General features: G+C 41.9%; 2 protein-coding genes across 4 annotated transcripts in view; one reads left to right on the top strand and one right to left on the bottom strand.

Moving 5' to 3' along the window:
* The first annotated feature begins 1397 nt into the window (after positions 1–1397).
* On the top strand, positions 1398–23203 carry LOC140717730 (claudin-3-like). Of its 3 annotated transcripts, none has more exons than XM_073031435.1 (2): positions 1398–3509; positions 23116–23203. In XM_073031435.1, the coding sequence occupies exon 1, from the start codon at positions 2873–2875 to the stop codon at positions 3506–3508; it is 636 nt and encodes a 211-aa protein (XP_072887536.1). In that variant the 5' UTR covers positions 1398–2872; the 3' UTR covers position 3509; positions 23116–23203. The 3 variants fall into 3 exon arrangements, with proteins under 3 accessions (XP_072887536.1, XP_072887542.1, XP_072887525.1); XM_073031441.1 differs by lacking the exon at positions 23116–23203 and adding an exon at positions 8448–14637; XM_073031424.1 differs by lacking the exon at positions 23116–23203 and adding an exon at positions 8409–14637.
* Positions 15305–25261, bottom strand: part of LOC140721283 (uncharacterized) — a 44093-nt gene continuing 34136 nt past the window's right edge. Inside the window, 1 exon segment of the mRNA XM_073036144.1 lies at positions 15305–23074. Within this exon segment, the coding sequence (XP_072892245.1) occupies positions 22533–23074 (542 nt within the window). The 3' untranslated portion in view covers positions 15305–22532.

Here is a 25261-nt window from a genome sequence, read left to right as displayed (position 1 = left end):
ATGATTACAACTCAACAAGCATAACTACCTCAGCGCTCATGAACTTAACTGAACTTTATATTCTATGACAATTCATTTACCCCTAGACATCAATAGAGCTTGTTTATTATTGCTTATTATTATTCCTACAGTTTTAGGTTTATTACTGCTACCTTGTGTTATATGTATATTTGCATTATTGATATGGTTTTGCTTATTTTTATTAATAAACACCTTTAAATATAGTACCACCAGACTCCAACGGATTCTTCTCTCTCTGCTGGTCAGATACCCTGTTACGGGGTACGTAACACAGGTTTGAAAGATTAATGTTGACTGTATGCAACGGGCTGTTCAATGGCATACCATGAATTGGAAGCAATCAATAAATATCCTTTACTTGCTTTGTTACTTTGGCAAAAGGGCTTGGGTTGATTTTCACACTTTGAAGAAATTTGGGGCTCTACAAGGTGAACATGAGGTGGTGTAGCACTGGATTTCGCGGTGAATGGTCCCAGGTTCAAAACCTTCCCCCCCGCTCCCCGCCCGCCATCCATGCTGGGCTGGAGGTCAAGCTTGCAACTCTGCCTCATAAAAAACAGACAAAATACTGAGGAAACAACTAGAAAATGCTGCCCAATGTGCCACAAGGCGCAAAAAAGAACAACAACAATAAGTAGAATACTGCAGCCTCCTCCAGTGAAGATGAAGGGGTTAACATATAAGGAGCGTTTGGCAGCTTTGGGCTTGTATGCACTGGAAGTTAGAAGAATGCTTAGAGGGTATAATTGAATCAAACCAAATGTTGAAAGGACTCGATAAGGTGGATTTGGAGAGGATATTTCCTATGGTGGGGGTGTCCAGAACTAGAGGGCACAGCCTCAAAATTAAGGGGTGACCCCTTAGAACAGGGATAAGGCAGAATTTTTTTTCGCCAGAGAATAGTGGATCTGTGGAATGAGAGGGGATCTGATTGAAACATATAAAATTATTAAGGGATTGGACACACTGGAGGCAGGAAGAATGTTCTCGCTGATGGGTCAGTCCAGAACTAAAGGCCACAGTTTAAGAATAAGGGGTAGGCCATTTAGAACTGAGATGCGGAAAAACTTTTTCACCCAGAGAGTGGTGGATATGTGGAATGCTCTGCCCCAGAAGGCAGTGGAGGCCAAGTCTCTGGATGCATTCAAGAGAGAGTTAGATAGAGCTCTTATAGATAGCGGGGTCAAGGGATATGGGGAGAGGGCAGGAATGGGGTACTGATTGTGTATGATCAGCCATGATCACAGTAAATGGCGGTGCTGGCTAGAAAGGCCGAATGGCCTACTCCTGCACCTACTGTCTATTGTCTTGTCTATTGAGGCAGAGCTGGAAGGTGAGGGGTGGATCTAGATGAGGAGGGGTGACAGACAGATGGAAGAGGAGAGTGTGGCTATCACAACAGAGACTGGGTGGTGGTAGTTGGAGGGGACAAAGGGCAGATATTGTCCTCCCCATGTGGAATGGGAATGTGGGTCGCAAGGGCTGGAGGGCTTGAGTTACAGAGGCTGGGTGCACTGGATCTTTATTCACTAGAGAATGAGGAGTCTACACCTTAAACTTAGAACTTCGCTCAACTTCTTGAACTTCTTAATACATCCAAGAAGTTTATAAACTTCTGAGTGATATCAATAAGGTTGGACGTGATTGTATTTTCCCCAGGATTGGGAGCTCTAAAACTAGATGGCACAGTTACAAGATAAGAGGAGAGAGATTTAAAAGCGACCCGATAGTTGACTTTACACAGAAGTGAGAGGAAGCGGAGCTTACAGTTGCAACATTTAAGAGGCATTTAGATAGGCGGATGGAAGGGATGGGATTGAAGGGTTATAGGCCAACCGTGGACTAGTGGGGAGAGCGCTATGGTCGATAGGGACCGGAGGGGCCGAAGGACCTGCTCCGTCTGTGTTACTACTTGACGCCCCTGACATAGCGGCGAGGGGGCGCTCACAGAAATCAATTCTGTTCTGGGATTTTGTTAGAGAGTAAAGGCGGGGGAGTCTGTACACGCCAGTCCTGGAAACATTACTCGTTTGTTCCGTAACACTTCCTATCCGCAAACACAATAGGACATAATTTGGCGCAGGGACTTGTGCGCTGCCGAACTTCAATGAATTATATTGAGGTCCATTTTTAAGAGGATTCCCAGAATTTGCGACGAGAAAACAGGCGGAGGAAGAAATGTCGCGGGTACTGGATTCAAGAGGTGCACTGAGAATATAATAATTGGGAGCGCAATGGTATTGAATGGAGTGCGATTCGCCGTATAATAAGTTGCTCTCTGGATTAAAACACAAAAAAATTGTCAAGAGAAATAGACGAATCCGAGATGATTGAATTAATTTGGAGAATTTTGACTTAATCTTATCCTACCAATACTTCGGAATGAAAGCGGACTTCAGCCACCGGGTGAAGCGGGAGTTTTAATCGCCGTGATAACGTCCTGCGGGAGATTACAGGCTGAACGCATCACCCGCAGTTTTAAACTTACTGACCGCCGAAAGACAGCATCACTCCACTCAAACCAGCGAGATTAACGACCCCCTCCCCTCCCGTTCTACGGATTTATAACGAGCTGTGTCTAGTCTTGCTTTGTCGGGAACAGTGGCAGACAAGGTCCTGCTGGTTGGCGTTTAACTGAAAAAGCAGTTCAAGACTGGACCGCAGAGCGCTCCAGCGACCAGGGTTCGATCCCGACACCGGGCACTATCTGTGTGCGGACTCGTGGAAGAAATCTCGGGGGGAGAAGGAGGTGCGTGTGGGATTGTCCAGAAAGGATTAGTGGAAATGTATACTTGATGGTCAGCTAGGCCGAATAGTGTTTCGGCGAGGAAGTGGTTGATTGGTGGGGTGAATGGCCTCAGTTGCCCTTGAGATCGTGGGTCTCCTCCTGTCGGTGAGCGGGCTGGTCTGTTCCATCCTGAGCTGCGCCCTCCCCCTGTGGACGGTACCGGCTTTTCAAGGGGCGAACATGGTGACTGCTCTGCAGACCTGGGAGGGCCTGTGGATGGATTGCATTTGGCAGAGCACGGGTCAGCTGGCCTGCAACTCCTTCAACTCTTTGCTGAACCTGGGCGGGAAACTGCAGGCAGCCAGGGCGCTGAGTACCACAGCGGCCGCGCTGGCGGCCCTCGGCATCCTGGTGTCCGTGGTGGGCGCCAGCTGGACCGAACTCATCCGCCGGCCGACCTGCAAGGTCCGCCTCACCTCGGCCGCCGGCTTCATCTTCCTGCTGACCGGCGTCCTGCAGCTCATCCCGGTCTCCACCACAGCCAGCAGCATCATCAGCGACTTCCACGACGACTCCGTCCCCGAACACGCCAAGAGGGAACTGGGGCCCTCTTTGTACCTCGGCATAGCCGCCGGAGTCCTCTTCATCGTCGACGCTTGCTTCTTGTGGGCGTCCTGTTACAAGCGCAGAGGTCGAGACACTCAGCCGGGCCACAATACCCCTGCTCAGGCAGACAACAGCCTAACACAGTATGTCTAGGGTAAGTTAACGGGGACTCGAGTCCTGATGAAGGGTCTTAGCCGGAAACGTCGACTGTTTATTCCTCTCCATTGATACCGTCAGACTTGCTGAGTTGTTCCAGTGCGTTAGATTACAGAATCTCTAACAGAGAGGGGACCCTCCCTTGTAAAACTCATTGGAATGGCGCTCCGTGCTCTTTGAGCCTGTGCGCGTTCCTTTAACAAGGAAATTGAATTAAAGTAGGACTAAGCGGGAGATGTAAGGGCGTAGTTGTTCAGCAGGCTCTTCGGCCCAACTCGTTCGTGCCGAATGTGTTGTCCACCGAGGCGCCACCGCTGCCCGCGTTTGACTTGCAGCCCTCCGTCCTCTGGCCGAAGAGCCAGCTTCCCGCTCTGTGACTTTAATCGGTCTCTTTCATATTGGGACAATAATCAAACGCGACTTTGATCCATATTTCTATAACTAAAGGTTACGGGGAGAAGGCAGGAGATTTGGGATAATAAATCAGCCATGATGGAATGGGGGGTAAAATCAACGGCCCAAATAGCTAGTCCTGCTCCTAGCTCTTACGGTCGTATTCTGTTATAACATAGAAGAAGGCAATTTCAGTCCATTGAGCGCAGAACAATCAAACCCACCACACTAATTTTCCTATAACCTATTCTCCCGTTATTCCTTACAATATCCTACCACCCTCTATGGATATTAGCTAGGCTGGGCGTAGCTATTCTAATTGACGCACTGTGTTCACCGTCTCAGGTCAGGTCCTGATGCAAAGGTTCGAGCCGATCCGTCGGTAGTTTCTCAGACAACCCCCACCCCACGGATGCTGCTCAATCCGAGCAGATTGTATGTTGCTCCTGACACCCGCATCCGCAGTCTCCATCCATATGGCGATAATTTATGTAAATCGCTGTTACTCATAATGTTTAAAACAAACATAAAAAGGGAGAGAAAAACGCCAATAAAACAACATCCACAAATCATAGTAAAAACTCCTAAAAAATAAAGACTTTCAAAAATCGCTGCCAACACTGTCCTTATCAGGGAAGCAACGATTTTATATTGGCCGATATCCAAACATCCTATTAAAGAGTAATCAAAAGGAAATAAATTTCCCGGCACAGACTACATAAGTAAAATAGTTGAGCTAATTTACAGTGAACAATGAAGCCATATCAAAGAGGGGGTAACTTCCGTCTGATATAGAACATAAAACATAGTACAGGCTCTTTGGCCCTGATGTTGTGCTGACTTTTTAACCTACTCAAAGATTAATTAATCGATGCAATGCTCCTCAGACAGGATGAAGAGGTCAATACTCCCCAATGCCATTAGGCTTTACAATTCAACCGCCAGGACTTAAGAACTTTTTAAAAGCTATTATTAATGCTTTTTGAGATAGTGATTTAGATGCATATCATATTTTTTACTGAGTTAAGTATTGTATGTAATTAGTTTTGCTACAACAAGTGTATGGGACATTGGAAAAAAAGTTGAATTTCCCCATGGGGATGAATAAAGTATCTATCTATCTATCTATCTATCTATCTATCTATCATCTTCTCCCTGCCACACACATTTTCTACCATGCATATGCTTCTGTCAGGCTTAAGCGCATCTATTGTATCAGCCTCTAACTGCCTCTCCCACCACCCCGGCAGTGCGTTTCGCGTTCCGCCAACCACCACTCTGTAAAAAAATTACCTCTGGCATCTCCCTTCCGGAGGACAGCAGACTGGAGGGCGATACGGGAGAGAAGTGCTAGATTGATCTCGGAGTAGGTTACAAAAAAAGCCGGCACGACATCGTAGGTTAAACTGCCTGTACTCTTCCATGTTCTATAAAAGTAATCAGATCAATAGTTGGGACACTTCAGAATTAGAATCAGGTTTAATATCACCAGCACGTGTCGCGAAATTTGTTGTTACGAGTCGGCAGTACATTTCAATACATAATAATTAAAAGCTAAATTAAACTAAATATATATATATAAAGTTAAACTAAATAAGTAGCACAAAAAGAGTAAGGTAGTGTCCATTCAGAAATCTGTTTGTATTCTGTTGTACAACCCGTCCAGCTGTAGGGGGTTCCTGGATAAAGACAGCGGGAAAAGTCGAAGTCGTCTCGGGGATGACTCAGTGTTGAATGAGATTGCCAAGCAGTCTACACTGCACGTCCTGTGTGAAGGACTTTCCATTCCCGGAAGATAATACCTGTATTATTGCTGGATACGCTGGTCTCTTTTTATTATCCACTGTGAAATTCCCTCATAAAGCTGCACTGTTTCTGTCTGGGAGGAGTTCAGCTCGAACACTGATGTCTTGCGGCTACTTCTACTATTGCCACGTTTTCCGGAAGGAGAAAGATCCAATGAGAATCCACACTGTATTAAAGTAAAATAGTTAGAAATAGTCCGGGCTGTAGTGTGAACATCGATTTCTCGAACTTTCGGTAATTGTTCCCTCTCCCGGCCTCCTTCACCATTCCCGATCCCTGTTTCTCTCTCTCACCTCATCTCCTTAACTGCTCATCAGCTCCCTCTGGTGCTCCTCCTCATTCTCTTTCTTCCATGGTCAATCTTCTATCAGATTCCCCCTCAGTCCTTTATCTCTTTCACCAATCAATTTCCCAGATCTTTACTTCACCCCTCCCCGTCTCCGACTTCTCCCTTTCCTTTCCAGTCCTGAAGAAGAGTCTTGGCCTGAAACGTTGACTGTTTACTCTTTTCCATAGATGCTGCCCGGCCTGCTGAGTTCCTCCAGCATTGTGTCTGCGTTGCTTTGGCTTTCCAGCATCTGTAGATTTTCAGCTGTTTGTAGTTTTCATGTCAAGTTTTTAGGCCTGAACTAATCATTTGTAACCATGGTGACAAAGCCATTATATTGTAAAAATCTGCTTCATTAATGTCCTTCAGGAGAGGATATAGAGTAATTGAACACAGCACAGAAACAGGCCCTTTAGTCTATCTAGTCTATGCCAAACTATCATTCTGCCACGCCTGGTCCATGACCCTTCATACCCAACCCATCCACGTAATAATCCAAACTTTTCTTAGTTGTTGCAATCGGCCCCACATCTATTTCTGCTGGTGGCTTGTTCCACACTCAGACCACCCTCTCTGTGAAGAGGTTCCTCCACAGGTTCTCAGTAAGTATTTTTCCATTTGCCCTTAACCTAGTTCTAGTCTCACCCGACCCCAGTGGAAAGAACCTTATAATTTTGTATATCTCTATTATTCTCCTGTGCTCCAGCGAATAAAGTCCTGTCTGCCAACCTTACCTGGATGGACCTAACATGACTCCACATCCACTAATGCGTGTTTGACTCTGATGCCAAACGTCCCTCTGAAGGGGCCTGCCATGTTTCTTGGTTCAATGGTGTGAACAGCAATACAGCCCAGGAACTTAAAAACAGATTAAATAACCCAGCTTAGTGCTGAGAGTTCTAGGGATGATGGCTGACCCCTAGATCCTTCAAGCTGGAGGCCCAAGCAGAAGCTGAGGCTTGTGCATCAGCAATATTTGGTACACAAGGGGTTTAGGTAGATTTAGAAACAGGGGGTTACGTTAGGAGGAGAGTGTGATAATGTTCTCCAAAGGTTCTTTGGAAGTCAGGCATGGGGCATAAAACATTACATCTGGCCGTGGCAAGAGAAGACAATGAATGAGAGAGAGAGCAGAGAGAATAAAGAAGAGGCAAAGGAGAAAAGAGTTGTGATTGTCTCATACTCAGGAATAACAACTGACCTCTAAAGTAGCCATTTCATGTAACATTTCACCTTCTACTGAAATCTAAGAGGTTTCTGGAGAAATACAGAAGTAACTGAACAATAACAAGTATACGTGTGATTATATAAATATGAGAGCAAGCACTGGGAAATTAAGCTACAATAAAAATAGAAGGAAAATCATAATTCTAGCAGCTCCAAACACTAATCCAACTGCTCTCTATACATGCGTACATGTAGAAAGTTGTTAAAAGGGAATTTTATTCCATATGGCAAAAGCGCACCTACATTATTTAACAATAAACAGGCAGCACTTCATTGTACTCACTGAGTGGTTAGGGTTTGGGATGAACTGCCTGGGGAGAAGTGGAGACAGATTCAACTATAGGATTCAAACAGGCCGTGGATTAAGTATTGGAACAAAGTAGCAGGTTTCTGGGAAAGCACAGGGATATGGGTCAAGCTGGATTGTCCTTACATTGAGTCAGAATAGATGTGATGGGCCAAATGACCTCCTCTGTGCTGTAACTATTTTGTGAAATATTTAATCTGGACATACAATTCTTTAATTTTGAAAACTTGATTAAATCAATGCTAATAATAGAAATAAACTAAAGTAAATGTATTCTAATGAAGATGTCTTTGTGCCATGTTTGACAATCTGATTCTTAAATTACTGCTATTATGGGACCATGGAGATTGCTTCATCAAAGTATTTCCTCCACCGCAGTGTCATTACCCCACTGTTATGTTGTGGCTGTTGATTATCGTTTGAGAAAGAAAAGACACTCCCAGAGCTTCTGCCACAGTGGACTTGTTTTCTTGCTCCAGGGTAAGCCTCCAAGTCCAAGTGCAGACAAGCACATCCAACTGATGACCCCCTGGTAACTAACATGTTTTTTAAATGGCCATCGAATGTTTGGATCTGATTTTAAAAAGGAATACTCTGACTATAGAACACAGAACAGCACAGGGCCTTTGAACCATGATATTTAACCTGCTCCAAGATCAATGTTTCTGGCACCAGCATAGCGGGCCAACAACTCTGTACAACTTTTTCGTGGGCCCATGCAATAACAGGCAGAATGTAGAAATTCCCTATGGGATTCTCCATCTTTGCAGCATATGGAGTAGGTCGCGTTACCAGCGGCTCTCTCTCTTTTAATATATTTTATATCCCATTAACAGATCCCTTTTAGTTCTAATGACTTACTACTTCTACTGAAGGATTTATTATTCCTACTGGAGGATTTTACGACTTAATTACAATGGCCGAAAAAAGTCGTTCTGGTATTGAATTAAGAAGAGGCAAGACTTTCCCCGAAATGGAGCAAACGGAACAAACCAAGAAAACGGAGGAATCTGTTACACTAGCGGGAATATTTTCTTCAATACAAGACATGAAGTCGGAATTCGGATCGCTTAATATTAAAATTGATAAGCTGACCGGTTCAAACGGGAAGCTCGAAAAAGCTATTTCTACGATTCAAGACTCGCTGAAAAACTTGGATTCTCAAGTTCAAACACTTCAGCAGACTACAACCCGAATCGAGAGTGAGCATGATCTATTCAAGCAAACTATTAAAGATCAAGGAATGAAGATATCTTCGATGGAAAAGAAAATCAATGAAATTACCTCGGAACTATCTAAAACGAAGAAAAGAATGGTTGATTTAGATAGTAGAGGGCGTCGGAGGAATCTGCGTATTCTGGGACTGCCTGAAAATACTGAAGCTGGCGATCTGTTAAAATTCTTTTCAGATATACTGTACTCACTTTTCAATGAGACCCTCGAAACTAGCCCCTTAATCGACAGAGCTCACAGAATTCCATTCTCTCGGCGTTCAGCCGAATTACGTCCTCGAGCAGTTGTACTTTCTTTGCATTATTACAAGACTAAAGAAGCTATTCTTCGAGAAGCCAGAAAGAAACGGAAATTACTCTTTAATTCAACACACATTCGTATAGTTGAAGATTATCCCCCCGAAATCTTTGCCGAAAGAAAGAAATATCGAGAAGTTATGAGTGAAATGTATAAATTAGATTTAAATCCCTCCCTTCGCTTTCCAGCAAAGCTGATAATTTTTCCTGAAAAATCTCAACCATTGAGAATCTACTCTCCTCAGGAGGGATGGGAGTATATTAAAAACTTTAAAGTTAAGCCTACCGAATAAAATATTAAAGTTACATCGATTATTCAATAGCCAATTTTGAAGTATCTGCTGTATGAGTTGTTTATGGAGCTTTTGAGTTAAGTACATGTTATACCTTTTCACTCTCTGGTATGGGACGTGGTCGATTTAAATTTTGTTTATCTTATTAATAATTAATACATATATAACTGTTTTGTAGGGAACCTTTATAGTATTGTACTTTAGTGGTCCGTGTAGGACCTGTTGTGTATTAATCTTTTTATTTTTTTTATTTGTTTCAATACTTATAGTTTTAGGTCTGTTATATACATATATTCATTTATTTTTATTTTTCGAGAGAAAGAATATTCTTTGTAACATTATTTGCTCGGATTTATTCTTTCTTTTGAATATGTGTTTAAGCTACTTTAGCTGATTCTAAGATGGCCGTTGTTGATTATGATTTTATTAATGTTAGACACAACATTATAGTAGTTGAATTCTGTTTGTGCCTTTTATTATGGCTATTTTCCGTGGGATTTTTGCTTTCTTTTATATATGGAGCGGCACGATGGAGAACAGGGTCAAAGGTGATTAGTTAGCATGGGACCAGCCTGTTGGTTCCTTCCTTTCGATCTATTGGGAGGGGGGAGGGGTCTATTAGAGTAGGTTTTTTTCTTGATTGGGCAGTTCTTTTGATGGATTTCTCTTTCGTAAATGCGTCACTCCTTATGGTTGTACCCGCGCCTTTTGGTTTAATCTGTACTTGGAGTAACATTTCTTTTATATAATATTAAACTCAATTTTAAACATGGATGTTAATAAAATTAATATAATATCTTGGAATTGGAACGGTGTCAATCATCCCATTAAGCGTAAAAAGATTTTTAAGAAATTAAAAACACTTAATGCTGATATTATTTTTGCGCAAGAAAATCATATACGAAAACAGGATGGGGGATAGATTTCTCACTATCTTTCCTTTCGGTTAGTCCTGACGAGGGGTCTCGGCCCAAAACGTCGACAGCGCTTCTCCCTATAGATGCTGCCTGGCCTGCTGTGTTCCACCAGCATTTTGTGTGTGTTGTTGTTTGGGGATAGATTTTTTCGCTTTTGGAAAGAGCCTCTTTTTCACTCACTGTCGGATAGTAAAACAAGAGGCGTTTCTATATTTCTTAGTCCTAAAATCCCTTTTGTACACCTTAATACTACTACTGATTTGATTGGAAGATATTTAATTACTGGTTTATTATGCGAGCAAAAGGTAGCTCTGGTGTGTGTATATTCTGGTGAATGTAGATAATTCTGATTTTTTAAAGAAACTTTTTTCAGAGTTACCGAATCTCAATGAATTTCAGCTGATCATGGGTGGTGACTGTTGCTTAAATCCGGCGATTGACAGGTCATCAACCAATCCGTCGCTTCCTAATAAAGCGGCAGCTTGTATTAACTCTTTTTTATTAGAATATGGCCTTGTCGATATTTGGAGATATAAACACCCCAAAGATTTCTCCTTTTTTTCACACGTCCATCACAAATATTCCCGAATGGATTACTTTTTTTTAGATACAGGTCTGTTAAACTCCGTTGTTGAATGTGCGTATGACATCATTGCTCTTTCAGATCACACTCCTTTAAAGTTAACCCTTAAGCTCCCGGATATATCTTTGAAAATCTCAGTGGAGATTGAACCCCGTTTTGTTACAGGATCCAGCTTTTGTTAATTTTATTAAGGAGCAAATTTCTATATTTTTTGAATTTAATACAACTGAAGGAATGTCAAATCTGGTTATATGGGACACCTTGAAATCTTTTCTTAGGGGACAGATAATCTCATATTCAGCAGCCTTGAGAAAGAAAACTAAAGGGGAATTGTCAGTGCTTATTCATAAAATTAAACAGATAGATAAAGCGTATTCAGTTAAACCTACTGAAGACCTATATAAAGAAAGGGTCGAACTTCAATCACAGTATGATTTACTTCTGACCTTTCCCATTGAACAGCAAATTTTTAAATCTAAAAGTTTATTTATATACATGGGGAAAAATCTGCTAAACTTTTAGCGGGTCAGTTAAAGGCTGGGATGGTCAGAAGTCAGATTTTAAAAATTCGCCGACCAGATAGAACAGAAACTTTAGATCCTTATGAAATTAATAAGATATTTATGGACTTTTATTCTAATCTTTATAAATCTGAATTCTCTGATAGTAATATCACTATGAATAGATTTTTGCAAAGGTTAAACATACCTCAAATTTCGATTCAAGATGTTGGTATGTTAGATGCACCTATTAAACAAGAGGAGATAGCCAAGGCTATATCCTCTATGCAATTAGGTAAAACTCCGGGACCTGATGGTTATACGGTAGAATTTTATAAGACCTTTCACGAAACGCTTATACCACATCTTCATCAAACGTTCACTGATTCTACATCTTCTGGGAACCTTCCTAAAACTTTTTATGAAGCACTAATTTCATTGATTCCAAATAAAGGGAAAGACCCACTGGAATGTGTATCCTATAGATCTATTTCTTTACTGAATGTAGATTTTAAAATCCTCTCTGAGATTCTAGCAAATAGGCTTGAGAATATCTTGCCTAATGTTATCTCAAACGATCAAACAGGATTTATTAAAAATAGGTACTCATATTTTAATATTCGAAGATTATTAAATATCATTTATTCCCCCTCAACCAAAGAATCTGAATGTATTGTATCTTTGGATGCAGAGAAAGCCTTTGATAGGGTGGCGTGGCCTTATCTATTTCAGATTTTGAAGAGGTTCAATTTTGGTCCAGGATTTATCTCCTGGATTAAATTGATTTATCCTGCCCCGGTAGCTGCGGTTCTCACTAATAACCAAAAGTCTCCTTATTTTAAATTATATAGAGGTACCCGTCAGGGCTGTCCCCTTAGTCCTTTATTATTTAATTTGGCTTTAGAACCACTTGCTATTGCTCTTAGAGATTCTAATTCCGTGCAGGGTGTTAGGAGAGGGGATAAATTACATAAAGTTTCGTTATACGCGGATGATTTATTAGTTTACATTTCAAATCCTAAGAAATCTATTCCTTCTATGTTATCTATATTTATGGAATTTGGTACTTTTTCTGGATATAAACTTAATTTACATAAAAGTGAATTATTTACTATTAATAATTATTTTGATTATTATGATCAAATACCTTTTAATATTGCCAAAAACCATTTTACTTACCTTGGTATCAAAATTACAAAAATTTTTAAAGACCTATATAGGTATAATTTCTTCCCTTTAGTTGAATATACTCAACAGGCGCTTTCCAAATGGTCACCTATGTCGATGTCATTGATAGGTGGAATAAATACTATAAAAATGGTTATTCTACTGAAATTTTTATATATATTTCAAGCAGTTCCATGTTTTGTTCCAAAAACATTTTTTGATAAAATAGACTCTCTGATTTTGTCTTATGTTTGGAATAATAAAAGCTCTAGAGGCTCTAGAGTGAATAAACTTTTATTGCAGAAATCAAAAAAAGATGGAGGACTGGCTTTACCAAACTTTAGATTTTATTATTGGGCAATTAATATTCGCTATACTACTTTTTGGATTTATGATATAGACGATCAAGATTGCCCTTCATGGTTACAGCTGGAGGAAAATTCAGTAATGGGGTTTTCGTTAGCTTCTTTATTAGGAGCACCTCTTCCCTTTTCACTCTCCAGAATAAGTAGACAAGCTCTTAACCCTATTATTAAACATACTTTAAAAATTTGGTTTCAATTTCGTTGATTTTTTGAATTAAATGATTTTTTACTTTCTAGTAATATTTATCTAATTTCTTTTTTAAACCATCAACTTTGGATAAGGCTTTTCTAACATGGAAAATTAAGGGAATAAAAACTTTTTTAGATTTGTTTTTACAAGACTGTTTAATGTCTTTTTCACAGTTAATGGATAAATATGATATTTCCAATACACATTTTTTCAGGTATTTACAGGTTAGGAATTTCTTACGTGATTTTTTAACTGAATTACCCCTTGATCTGCTCTTCAAATTTGGCTTATGCTATTTTTCAGTTTAAACCTTTTCAAAAATGATTAATAGCTATCATTTATAAACAGTTAATGAATGCTTGCACATCACCTAATGATAGGGTTCAACGCTCCTGGGAAGTAGAACTTCAACATTCACTCTCAGATAACCAATGGAGTAAAATTTATTATTTAGTTAATAATTCATTTATCTGTCCATATTTTAATTCATTTTAAGATAGTACATAGGGCCCATATGTCCAAAGATAAATTAGCGCATATTTTTCCTAATATATGCCCTATTTGTGATAGATGTAATGCAGAAGTGGCTACTCTAACCCATATGTTTTGGTCATGTGTAAGTTTAAATAATTTTTGGAGGGATGTGTTTGGAATATTATCTAAAGTTGTAGATATGGATGTTCAACCTAATCCACTTACAGCAAGTTTTGGGATTTTCCCAGAGGAAGCAAGCAAAGTGTCTGCCTCCGCCCAACATGTGATAGCTTTTTCAACTTTACTGGCTAGGAGAGCTATTTTGCTACACTGGAAAGAATCTAACTCGCCCACTGTTTTCTATTGGCTCTCCTCATCACGTCATGTTTAAGCTTGGAGAAAATTAGAAGTCGGACATTTGATACATCTTTTGATTTTGAACAAGTCTGGTGACCCTTTATTCAATATTTTCACAATTTAATTTATCTTTATTTATTAATTTTTTTTTATTCTCTTTGGAGAATATCCTTGTCCATGAAGGTTCGGAGATGACTGGAAGGATGTGTTTTTTTTTCTCTCTTTTTTAAGTTTATCCTCATTTGGACTGCCCAATCTTTCTTTTTTTCTCTCTCTTTTTTGTTTTAGTTTAGTTAGTGGGGTTTTTCTTTCTCTATCAATAAAATTTCCAATTTTTTTTTACGATTGCTATGAGGAGTTGTAATTTCTCTCTGACCATTGTATATATAACAGCATAATATATTACCTATTTGAGTTTGATATTATATGCTTTTTGTCTTTAATATTGCTGTTTATATGTCTGTTATATTATCTACTTGTTAAACTCCTTTCGATTTGTATATTCTTTATTTGAAAATCAATTAAAAAAATTGAAAAATGAAATGAAATGAAATTCCCTATGGACAGTTGCAGGAATCAAACCCTCATCTTCCAGACACCGGCCCTATAAAGCGATGTGCTAACCACTTATAGTAAGAATCCTAAAATGTTGGCCAGAGATCGCAAGGAATAATTGGTGGGATCAAATATGTGATGTGTGGGGGGAAGGTGACCTGGGTGCTCGGTGACCAAGGTATTGTCTCTGCAGAACTGAGCCTGTAGTGCCTGAGGCAATGATCATGTGATGGGTCAACCTGGACACAGGGTGGACCCAGGCTGGGATGGAGAGAAGTGACCAGAGTACAAGAGAATGAGCACTCCGATGGTGAGGTCTCTTGGATTTGGGCTCACCACAGGTTAGGTCACGACTGACGCTGTGGGCCAAATGGAACGAGGCTGTGCAGTCAAATGGGCTCAGGCATGCTTCTGAGTTAAGTACCTTAGCAATGAAGTGTTTGTGTGCAGCATTATGAGTGCAAGGCTTATTTCTGTGAATAGCCCTTGATTTTTGGTACAATACCACTACACTACTGTGTTGCCCTAAAGCAAACTCACCAGGTTCACTAATATTCCTCCTTCAGTCTGTATGTGACCAATGAAGGAGACTGTTAACTGCCTCCTCGAGCAAAGGGGCAGTAAAAATGGGTAACAGAGTGGCAGTGATGTCTATTACTAATATTCCATCTAATTTTTTACACAGCTGCATGGACCACTGCTTTGAGCAGGAAAATTTTACACGGGCTGAAAAGTACACACCACTTTAAATGTTCTTTTTTGTAATAAGCATACTATGAATATTGACTTGACGGGGTCAGTATTCAGCAGGCAGCCAGTTTATTAACAAAGAGCTACCAACTTCCATTCCGTGTTTATTATTACAATTCGTGACAGTGTTGCAACTTGAAACATGGACAACGTAAATATGTTGAAGCTCTAAAGTGTTTCAAACTGAAGTCTGTAGTACATTTATTAGAAAATGTATAGATTGTATCACCAGCACATAATTCCAAGTCATTTAACAATTATATTAACATAGATTTCAAAATTATACTGTATGAACAGAATTTCAAAATTATATTAACATTAAATAAAAGAAAATTCCTGCTGTGCGGCAACAAAGTCTATGTGTGCGAGAGCATTTCAGTTATGTTTCAGGCAGCGTGCCCATGCAGTGTAGAGGGAACAGATTAAAAGAGCACACATTTTAATCTTATTCCTTCAGAACAGGATAGCTGAGATTTAACATAGAACATAGAATAGTACAGGCCTTGTGGCCCACAATTTATTTACATTTTAGTTAGCTGTATACGTTGCCTTAAGTGCTCCTCAATCACATTTAGACACTTGTTCCTGAAGCATGAGAAGCCTTCTTTCTCCTCCTATAGCTTATACCCTCAGAGGCCACTTTAGATACACCTGCTCGTTAATGTAAACATCTGATCAGCCAATCATGTGGCGATGACTCAATGCATAAAAGCATACAGACATGATCAAGTGGTTCAGACCAAACACCAGATTGGAGAAGGAATATGATCCAAGTGTCTTTTGACCATTGAATGATCGTTGGTGCCAAACAGGGTGGTTTGAGTATCTCAGAAACTGCTGATCACTTGGGATTTTCATACACAACAGTCTCTAGGATTTACAGAGAATGGTGTGAAAAACAAACAAAAGAATCCAGTGAGCAGCAATTCTGTGGGTGAAAATATCTTGTTAATCAGAGAGGTTAAAGGAGAATGGCCAGACTGGTTCAAGCTGACAGGAAGGTGACAGTAACTCAAATAACCATGTGTGGTGTGCAAATTATCTCTGAATGCACAGCACATTGAACCTCAATGTGGATGGACTACAGCAGCAAAAGAGCACACTGGGTTCCACTCCAGTATCTAATAAAGAGGCCATTGAGCATTGATTTATTCTTGAATTCACCAGCAGGAATAGTTTGTCTAGCGGACAAATTGAAAATAAAGCGAAGATGATGATTTTACTAACAGCTGCTGTTGTTGACCATCCCTAAAAATAGTCCCGGCTCACTGTCTGCACTCTCTCTATTTGTTTTATTTTCAGAAAAACTATGGGATAGAGTCAGGTTGTTTAGCCCATTTATTCTATAGTAGCCCTGTGTAACAACAGTACAGTTAGTCTCCCTCTCCAAAGATATGTAAATTATTCCCTCTCAGATACATATCCAGTTCCGTTATGAACACATTTGAATCTGCCTTCACTGGTACCACTGACAGTGTTTTCCAGACCCCAACCACTCACTGTAATAAAAAGTCCGAGACCACAGAGCAGGTCTTTCCATCCACAATGTCTATAATGGGACACGATGCCAATTTAACCTACACACCTGTCTGAATGTGGTCTAAATCCCTCTATTCCCTGTCCTTTCATATGGGAATCTAAATGCCTGTTGTGTTGCTATCATATCTGCTTCCACCAGTTCCCCTGGCAGCAATTTCACTTAAGGTGGGAGAGGGTGAACATACACATTCTACATGGGGGGAAGGGGTGGGGAGAGTCAGCAACTTTAAATTCCAGGATGCAAGTTAATCAGATGACTTGTTTTGGACCCAGCACATAGGTACAATCACAAGGATTGTGCTCCAACATCTTTAATTTTCAGGAATCTAAGAAAGTTTGATTTGCTACCATAAACTCTACCATGCATTAGGGTTAGGGTTCTACAGATACACTGTTGAAAGTATCCTGTCAGGTTGCGTTATGGTCTGATATGGCAATTCAAATGCACAAGAACACAAAAAGCAACGGAAATTGGTTGACTCAGTCCAATCCATCATGGGCACATCCCTCCCCATCGTTGTATCTATACGGGAGGCACAAACTCAAGAAGGCAACATCCACCATAAAAGATCCCAAACATCTGGGCCAAGCCATTTTCTTGCAGCTACCATCAGCAGGAGGTACAGAAACCCAAAGTCCCACACCACCAGGTTCAAGAAAAGGTGCTTCCCTTCACCCATTATATTCTTGAACCAAATTGTACAAACCTAATGACAGCCTCACTGGGACCCTTTTTCACTGAAATTGACTTCTTATAAAAACTCATAATTTATGTTTATGTTTTTCTTGTGAATGCTGCTTATCTGACGCTAAGTGCCTGCGATGCTGCAGCAAATATAATCTCCTTTGCGACACTGCATGCATGTATTGGTGCATGTGACAATGAACTGACTTTCCAGGCACTTAGCAGTCTCTGTATAAAGGGAAAGGGTGAACAGTTTCCTGTTAACTTTTCTGGTGTTGGGGGGGAGCTACTCCACAGGATTGAAATAATCTGCAGGAAGATGTAAACTCAGCCAGCTCCATCATGGGCACTTGCCTTCCCAGTGTCCAGGGCATCTTCAAGGAGCAATGCCTTAAAAAGGCAGCATGATCATTAAGGACCCGCATTACCCAGGGCATTCCCTCTTCTCATTGCTACCATCAGGGAAGAAGTACAGGAGCTTGAAAGCACTCACTCAATAATTCAGGAACAGCTTCTTCCCCTTCCTCATCAAATTTCTGAATAGACATTGAGTCCATAAACACTACCTCACTACACTTTTCCCCCTTTTTGCATTACTGTAAACTGTAATTTACAGTTTTTATTATGTGTTGCAATTTTCCACATAACAACAAATATCACAACACATGCCAGTGATATTAAATCTGATTCCGATCTGTCCTGGGCCCAACATATTGATGCAATTACAAAGAAAATATGGCACTGGCAATATTTCATTAGCAGTTTGAGGAGACTTGATATGACACTGAAGACTGTTGTAAATTTCTACAGATACAGTGTGGAGAGCATTCTAACTGGTTGCATCAATGTCTGGTATGGAGGGGTCACTGGATAGGATCAGAAAATGCTAGCCTTCAGAGCATTGAGGACATCCTCAAAATGTGATGCCTCAAAACAGCAGAGTCATTAAGGACCCTGTCACCCAGGACATGCTCTCTTCTCATCACGGAGGAAGTACAGGTCCCTGAAGACGCACACTCATCGTTTTAGGACAGCTTCTTTTCCTCTGCCATCAGATTTCTGAATGGACAATGAACCACTACCTCAGTTTTTTTTTGCTCCAAGATTAGGGATGTAATGGATTGCAAGGAAAGTTATCACGGGTTGTAGCAGGATCTGGACCGGCTAAAAAAATGGCAGATGGAATTTATTGCAGGCAAGTGCAAGGTAGGACTAACCAGGGTAGGTCTTGTGGGTGGGTTTACTAGACCTGTTGGGAGCGGTTTAACCTAATATGGCAGGGGAGTGGGAACCAGTTTGACAGAGCTGAGGATGAGCCTGGTTTACTAGTAGATGATGGGTGTGACATGAATGTAAGGAAGGACAAACCAATGACTGGGTGCAAATACAGACAGAGCAAAGAATTAAATTGTACCACAGAGGCAAAATTCAAAAGGATGATAAATGCAGGACTGAAGATACTGTATTTAAATGTATGTAGCATTCAGAATAAGGTGGACAAACTCGTGGTGCAATTAGAGATCGGCCGGTATAATGTTGTGGGTATCACTAGCTGAAAGAAGGCCATCGTTGGGAGCTTAATAGCGAAAGGAAAGGCTGGAAGGCATAGGCTGTGGTGTGGCTCTGTTGGTAAGAGATGGAATTATATCCTTAGAAAGAGGTGACATAGGATCAGAGAGTGTGGAATCTTTGTGGGTGGGGTTAAGAAACTGCAAGGTTAAAAAACCATTATGGGAAATCATACATAGGCCTTCAAATAGTATCCAAGATGTGGGGTTGGAATTCAAAAGGGAGCTGGAAAGGCACGTAGTAAGGGTAATGACACAATTGTAATGGGGGACTTCAATATGCAAGGGGATTGGGGAAATCAGGTTGGTGTCAGATCGCAAGAGAGGGAATTTGTTGAATGCCTACAAGATGGCTTTTTAGAGCAGCTTGTGCTTAAGCCTTCTCGGGGAAAGGCTATCTTAGATTGGGTGTTGTGTAATAACCCAGATCTTATTAGGGAGCTTAATGTAAAAAAAACCCTTAGGAGACTGTTATCATAATTAAATTCACATTGCAATTTGAGGGAGAGAAGCACAAGTCAGAAGTATCAGTATCACAATGGAATAAAGGGAATTACAGAGGCATGAGAGAGGAGATCGCCCAGGTGGATTGGAGGAGGATACTGGCGGGGATGACGGCAGAGCAGAGATGACTGAAGTTTCTGGGAATAGATCACAAAGTGTAGGATAGATATGTCCCACAGAAGAAGTTGTTCTCAATGGCAGGGGTAGGCAACTGAGGCTGACAAGGAAAGTTAAGGACTGCATAAAAGCCAAGGAAAGGGCATATAAGTAGCAAAAGTGAGTGGGAAGTTGGATGATTGGGAAGCTTTTAAAAATCAACAAATGGTGACTAAAAAAGCTACAAGAAAGGAAAAGATTAAATATGAGGGTAGACTAGCTAATAATTTAAAGTAGGATATCAAAAGTTTTTTTTCAGTTATATAAAGAGCAAAAGGGTGGTGAGAATTATTATTGGACCACTGTAAAATGATACTGGTGTGGTTGTAATGGGGGACAAAGAAATGGCAGATGAACATAATGAGTATTTTGTATAACCTTCACTGTGGAAGACAGTAGCAGTGTGCCAGAGGTCTGTGAGTGTCGGAGAGCAGGAGTGTGAGCCATTGCTATTGCAAAGGAAAAAATGCGAGGCAGACTCAAAGGTTTTAAGATGGACAAGTCACCCGGACCAGATGGAACACATCCTGGAGTCCTGAGAGAGGTTGCTGAAGAGATAACAGATGCATTGGTCATGATCATTCAAGAATCACTTGATTCTGGCATGGCCCTGGAGGACTGGAAGATTGCAAATGTCACTCCTCCCTCCAAGAAGGGAGGAAGGCATAAGAAAGGAAATTATAGGCCAGTTAGCCTGACCTCAGTGGTTGGGAAAGTATTGGGAGTCCACCTTTAAGGATGAAATTTCGGTGTGCTTGGACTCTAATGATAAAATAAGTCAAAGTCAGCATGGTTTCTGTGAAGGAAATCTTGCTTGACTAACCTGTTAAGAGTTCTTCGAGGAAGTAACAAACAGGATGGACAAAGGAGAGGTTCACGAGGATGATTTTGGGAATGAGGGTGTTAACACATGTGGAGTGTTTGGCAGCTTTAGGCCTGTACTTGCTGGAAATTAGAAGAATGCAGGGATTCTCATTGAAACCTACCGAATGTTGAAAGGACTAGATAAGGTGGATGTGGAGAGGAAGTTTCCCATGGAGGGGGTATCCAGAGCTGGAGGGCACAGCCTCAAAGGTGAGGGGTGACCTTTTAGATCAGAGGCATTAGTGTTTTTTTTAAGCCAGAGAGCAGTGAATCTCACAGGCTCTGCCACAGACTGCGGTGGAGACCAAGTCCGTGGGTATAGTTAAAGCAGAAGTTGATTGTTTCCTGATCGGTCAGGGCATCAAAGGATACGGCGAGAAGGCGGGTGTATGAGGTTGAGTCTGATCCGGGATCGGCCATGATGGAATAACGGAGCATACTCGATGGGCTGAATGGCCTAATTCTGCTCCTATGTCTTATGGTCTTACACAGTAAATGGTAGGGCACTCAAGAGTGTGGTAAAATAAAGGATCTGGGACTACAGGTTCATAAATACTTGAAAATGGGGTCACAGGTCATTAAGGAAGGTTTTGGCACATTGGCCGTCATAAATCAATGTACTGAGTACAGGAGGTGGGATGTTGTGTTGAAGTTGTACAAGCCATTGGTGAGGCCTAATTTGGAGGATTGTGTGCAGTTTTGGTCACCTACTTACAGGAAAGATGCAAATAAACAAGGCTGAAAGAGTACAGAGAAAGTTTACAAGGATGCTGCAGGGTCTGGAGGACCTGAGTTCTCAGGAACGATGGAATAGGTTAGGACTGTATTTCTTGCAATGTAGAAGACTGAGAGGAGATTTGATAGAGGTGTACAAAATTAGGAGGGGTATTGATAGGGCAAATGCAAGCAGGCTTTTTCCACTGAGTTTCAGTGGGACTGCAACTAGAGGTCATGGGTTAAGGGTGAAAGGTGAGAAGTTTAAGGGGATCTTCTTCACTCGGAGGACCGTGTGAGTGTGGCACGAGCTGCCAGCACCAGCTCATCATGTGAGCTTGATTTCAATGTTTAAGAGGAGGTTGGACAGTAGGGGTATCGAGGGCTATGGTCACAGTGCAGGTCGAGGGGAGTAGGCAGTTTATATGGCTCGGATGGGCTGTTTCCGTGCTGTACTTTTCTCTGACTCTGTGTGACTTTAGTGGTATTCAACTTAACCCGGTGATGAGGAGGCGTACAGCCGCGAAATAGATAGGCTCCTCGAATGCTATCATAACAACAGCCTTCGGTCAAAGCCAGCCTGAGCAAGGAAGGGGAATATACACCAATACTCATTGAGGAGTCAGCAGTGGGAAGGATCCACAACCCTGGCCATCAACATCTCAGAGGATCTATCCTGTGCCCAACGCATTGAAGAAGGCACACCAAAGGCTATACTTCATCCCGAATGTGAGGAGGTTTGGTATGTCACCAAAGACTCCAGTAAATTTCCACACATGTACTGTGTGAGCATTCTGGGTGCATCCCTGTCTGGGATGGAGGGGCCAATGCCGAGGACCGTAAGCAGCATCAGCTGGTTGTTACTCAACCAGCTCCAACACAGGTACTACCCTCCGCAACATCGAGGACACCTTCAAACTGCAGAGCCCCAAGGCGGCGGCATCCATCATTAAGGACCCTCACCATTCAGGACACGCTCCCTTTTCATTACTGCCATTACGGAAATAGTACAAGAGCTTCAGCACCTACACTCAACATTTTGGGAGAGGTTCTTCACCTGTACCATCAGATTTACAATCTCACTGTTCCTCACTATTTATAACTTTATGGTAACTTACAGTAATTTGTCACGCCGCTGCCACAAAAAGAAAACAACATATTGATGTCAATGACAATAAACCTGATCTGATTCTGACCTGAGGTGATGTGTGACCACCACTCTTCCAGCCACTGGGTGGACAACACTGGTGTTATTTAACCCCGCGGATTATCAAGGGTGCTGAGTTTTTGCCACCGTCATTCAATCCTGGGTTGAAAAAGGGAAAGACCATGCCCCTCAGAGTGTGGGTGAAGGTATGGAGAAGGCTCATGCTATCTGCATTGTAAAATGACACCTGCCCAACCTCGTAGTCCAGGTACACTCCGATCTTACTGGGTTTCACACCAGGGGTGAGGCAGGTCCTTGGGGAGGTGAGGGCAACATAAGAGTTCCCACATACAAGGCAAATGGCGTAATATCCCGTCTCTGGTTTCATGCTGATTTTCCCTTTCCTCTGGGATGACTCCAGGGTCACACCCAACTCCCATGAGGTCTTGGTCGCCACCTCCACCTCCCAGTAGTGCTTCCCCGATGTGAAACCATCAGATCCCAGGACACAAGCCCTGCGATCAAACCTCCTGGGATTATCGGAGAGCTCCTTGCTCTGGTCTCCAATCCTCACGCTGGTCTGGTCCTCGGACAATATAAGATTGAAATGGGCTGTATCTGGATCCAGGGTTAGGGAGGCAGGAGCTGGCAAAAAAAATTAACACAATGAGTGATTTCTCTTTCAGTTGCGATTGATTCCAACACAGAACAGCACAGAAATCAGCCCTTTTGACCACGATGTGCCGAGCCAATTAAACTTCAGGATGGTTAAAGAATAGCTCTACAGTATTTGCAAATGCAAGGTTTACGTCAATGACCAACACAGTCCGAGGATTGAGCTGGGAACAGCCCAGAGTGTCCCACACTTCTGGCCCACAGCGCCCATGTGTCTGGAATAAGAGTGGAGCACAGAGCACCTGATCACGGGGAGAATGTACAAACTGCCTACAGACCAGACTCAGATCACTGGCGCTAAAAGCTGTAACTGCTACATTCTCGTGCCACCCCAGTAAATAAATGCTTAACTAATCACTTCTGCCTACACAATGTCCATATCCTTCCATTTTCTCGTGTCTATCTAATACCCTCTTAAATACTTCTATCGTACCTGCCTCCACTACCATCCAGCAGCATATTCCAGGCTCCCTCCACTCTCTGTGTCAAAAACAAAGCCCCGCATATTTCTTTTGAACTTACGTCCTTTTGCATTAAATGCGTACCCTCCACAATTAGATATCTTGACCCTGGTAAAAGGATTCTGATCGTCTACTCTGTCTAAGCTTCTCATCCTATAAACCCGTGAGGTCTCCCCTCAGCCTCCACCGCTCAAGACTAAACAGCACCAGTTTGTCCAACCTTTCCTTAAAGCACATGCCCTCTAATCCAGGCACATGCCCTCTAATCCCTCCAAAGCCTCTACATCTTTCCAATAAAGGGCTGACCAACTCTGAATGCAATACCCCAGACGGGGCCTAACTAGAGTTTTATTAACTGTAACGTTACCTCTTGACTCTCGAGCTCAGTGCCCTGATTAATAGTTGCCAGCACCTTCTTGTCCAGCCCAACAACCTGTGCAGCTCCCTTCAGGGAGTTATGGACTTGGACTTTATGTCATTTTACAAAAGGAGGCCAATACTGGAGTTAAGACCATGAGAATTAGGCCATTCAGCCCATCAAGTCTGCTTCACCATTGCATCATTGATTTATTATCTCTCTGAACCCCATTTTCCTGCCTTCTACTCGTAACCTTTGAAACTCCTACCAACCTGTGCTTTAAGTATACCCAATAATGGCTCTCACAGCCTTCCACGGCAATGAATTCCACAGATTCACCACCTTCCGGTTAAAGAAATCCCTGCTCGTCTGTTTTAAATGAAGGCTTGCAAGGATTATCCCAGGAGTAAAAGGGTTAATATGTTAACCACTAGAGATTCTGTAGATGCTGGAAATCCTGAGCAACACACACACACACACACACACACACACACACACACACATTCACTCACTCTCACACACAGAGACACACACACACTCACTCACAGAGAGACACACACACTCACTCACACACACTGAGACACACACACTCACTCACACACACTGAGACACACACACTCTCTCACACAGAGACACACACAGACAGAGACACACACACACACATACACACAGAGACACACATGCACACTCTCACACACAGAGACACACACACTCACACACTATGCTTTTGGAACTCTATGACAATACGCCTCAAGATAAGAAGCATTGATCAAGTTGGTAGCTAGAGACATTCCCGGAGCGGGAATTGCTCATCCAAGGAGGCATAATATTGAGGTGATTGGAGGAAAGTATAGCGGGGGTTGTCAGGTAAGATTATTCCCCCCACCCCCCACACCCTGCCAGGGTGGTGGTGACAGCTGATTCAGACATATTGAAGAAACTCTTAACTAGGCACCTGGATGGTAGAAAAATGGACTGTGGTGAGAGGGAAGGGTTAGATTGATCTTAGAGTAGGTTAAAAGGCTAGCACAAAATGTGGGCTGAAGGGACCACACTGTGTTGTACTGCTCTAGGTCCTATCATTCCCTTGCACAAACATAGAGCACTGCCCACACCCTTCTCAGCCACAGAAAGCAGCAGGTAAGGGACTGCAATGTGATTTTGGCAAAAATATTAGTTTAGCAAGCACAGGAGCAGAAGGAAGTGGTAAAGTAAGAACAATGTATCCCAAAGCACAGGGTGCCGCGGGGATTTTGTGTGACTTGTGCTGTTTTGTTGAGTTAGTGTGTAAGAGGTCAGCCAAAGGCTGTTCTACGAAAACACACTCTGTTCCGTTTA

The sequence above is a fragment of the Hemitrygon akajei genome, chromosome 2, assembly GCF_048418815.1.
Source record: "Hemitrygon akajei chromosome 2, sHemAka1.3, whole genome shotgun sequence".
NCBI lineage: Eukaryota > Metazoa > Chordata > Chondrichthyes > Myliobatiformes > Dasyatidae > Hemitrygon > Hemitrygon akajei.
The sequence above is the reverse complement of the archived record's forward strand: the minus strand, read 5'-3'. Positions and strand labels throughout refer to the sequence as shown.

What these genes read in the sequence shown, in the direction of transcription:
- LOC140717730 (XM_073031435.1), top strand. Translation starts at nt 2,873, where the DNA reads ATGGCCTCAGTTGCCCTTGAGATCGTGGGTCTCCTCCTGTCGGTGAGC.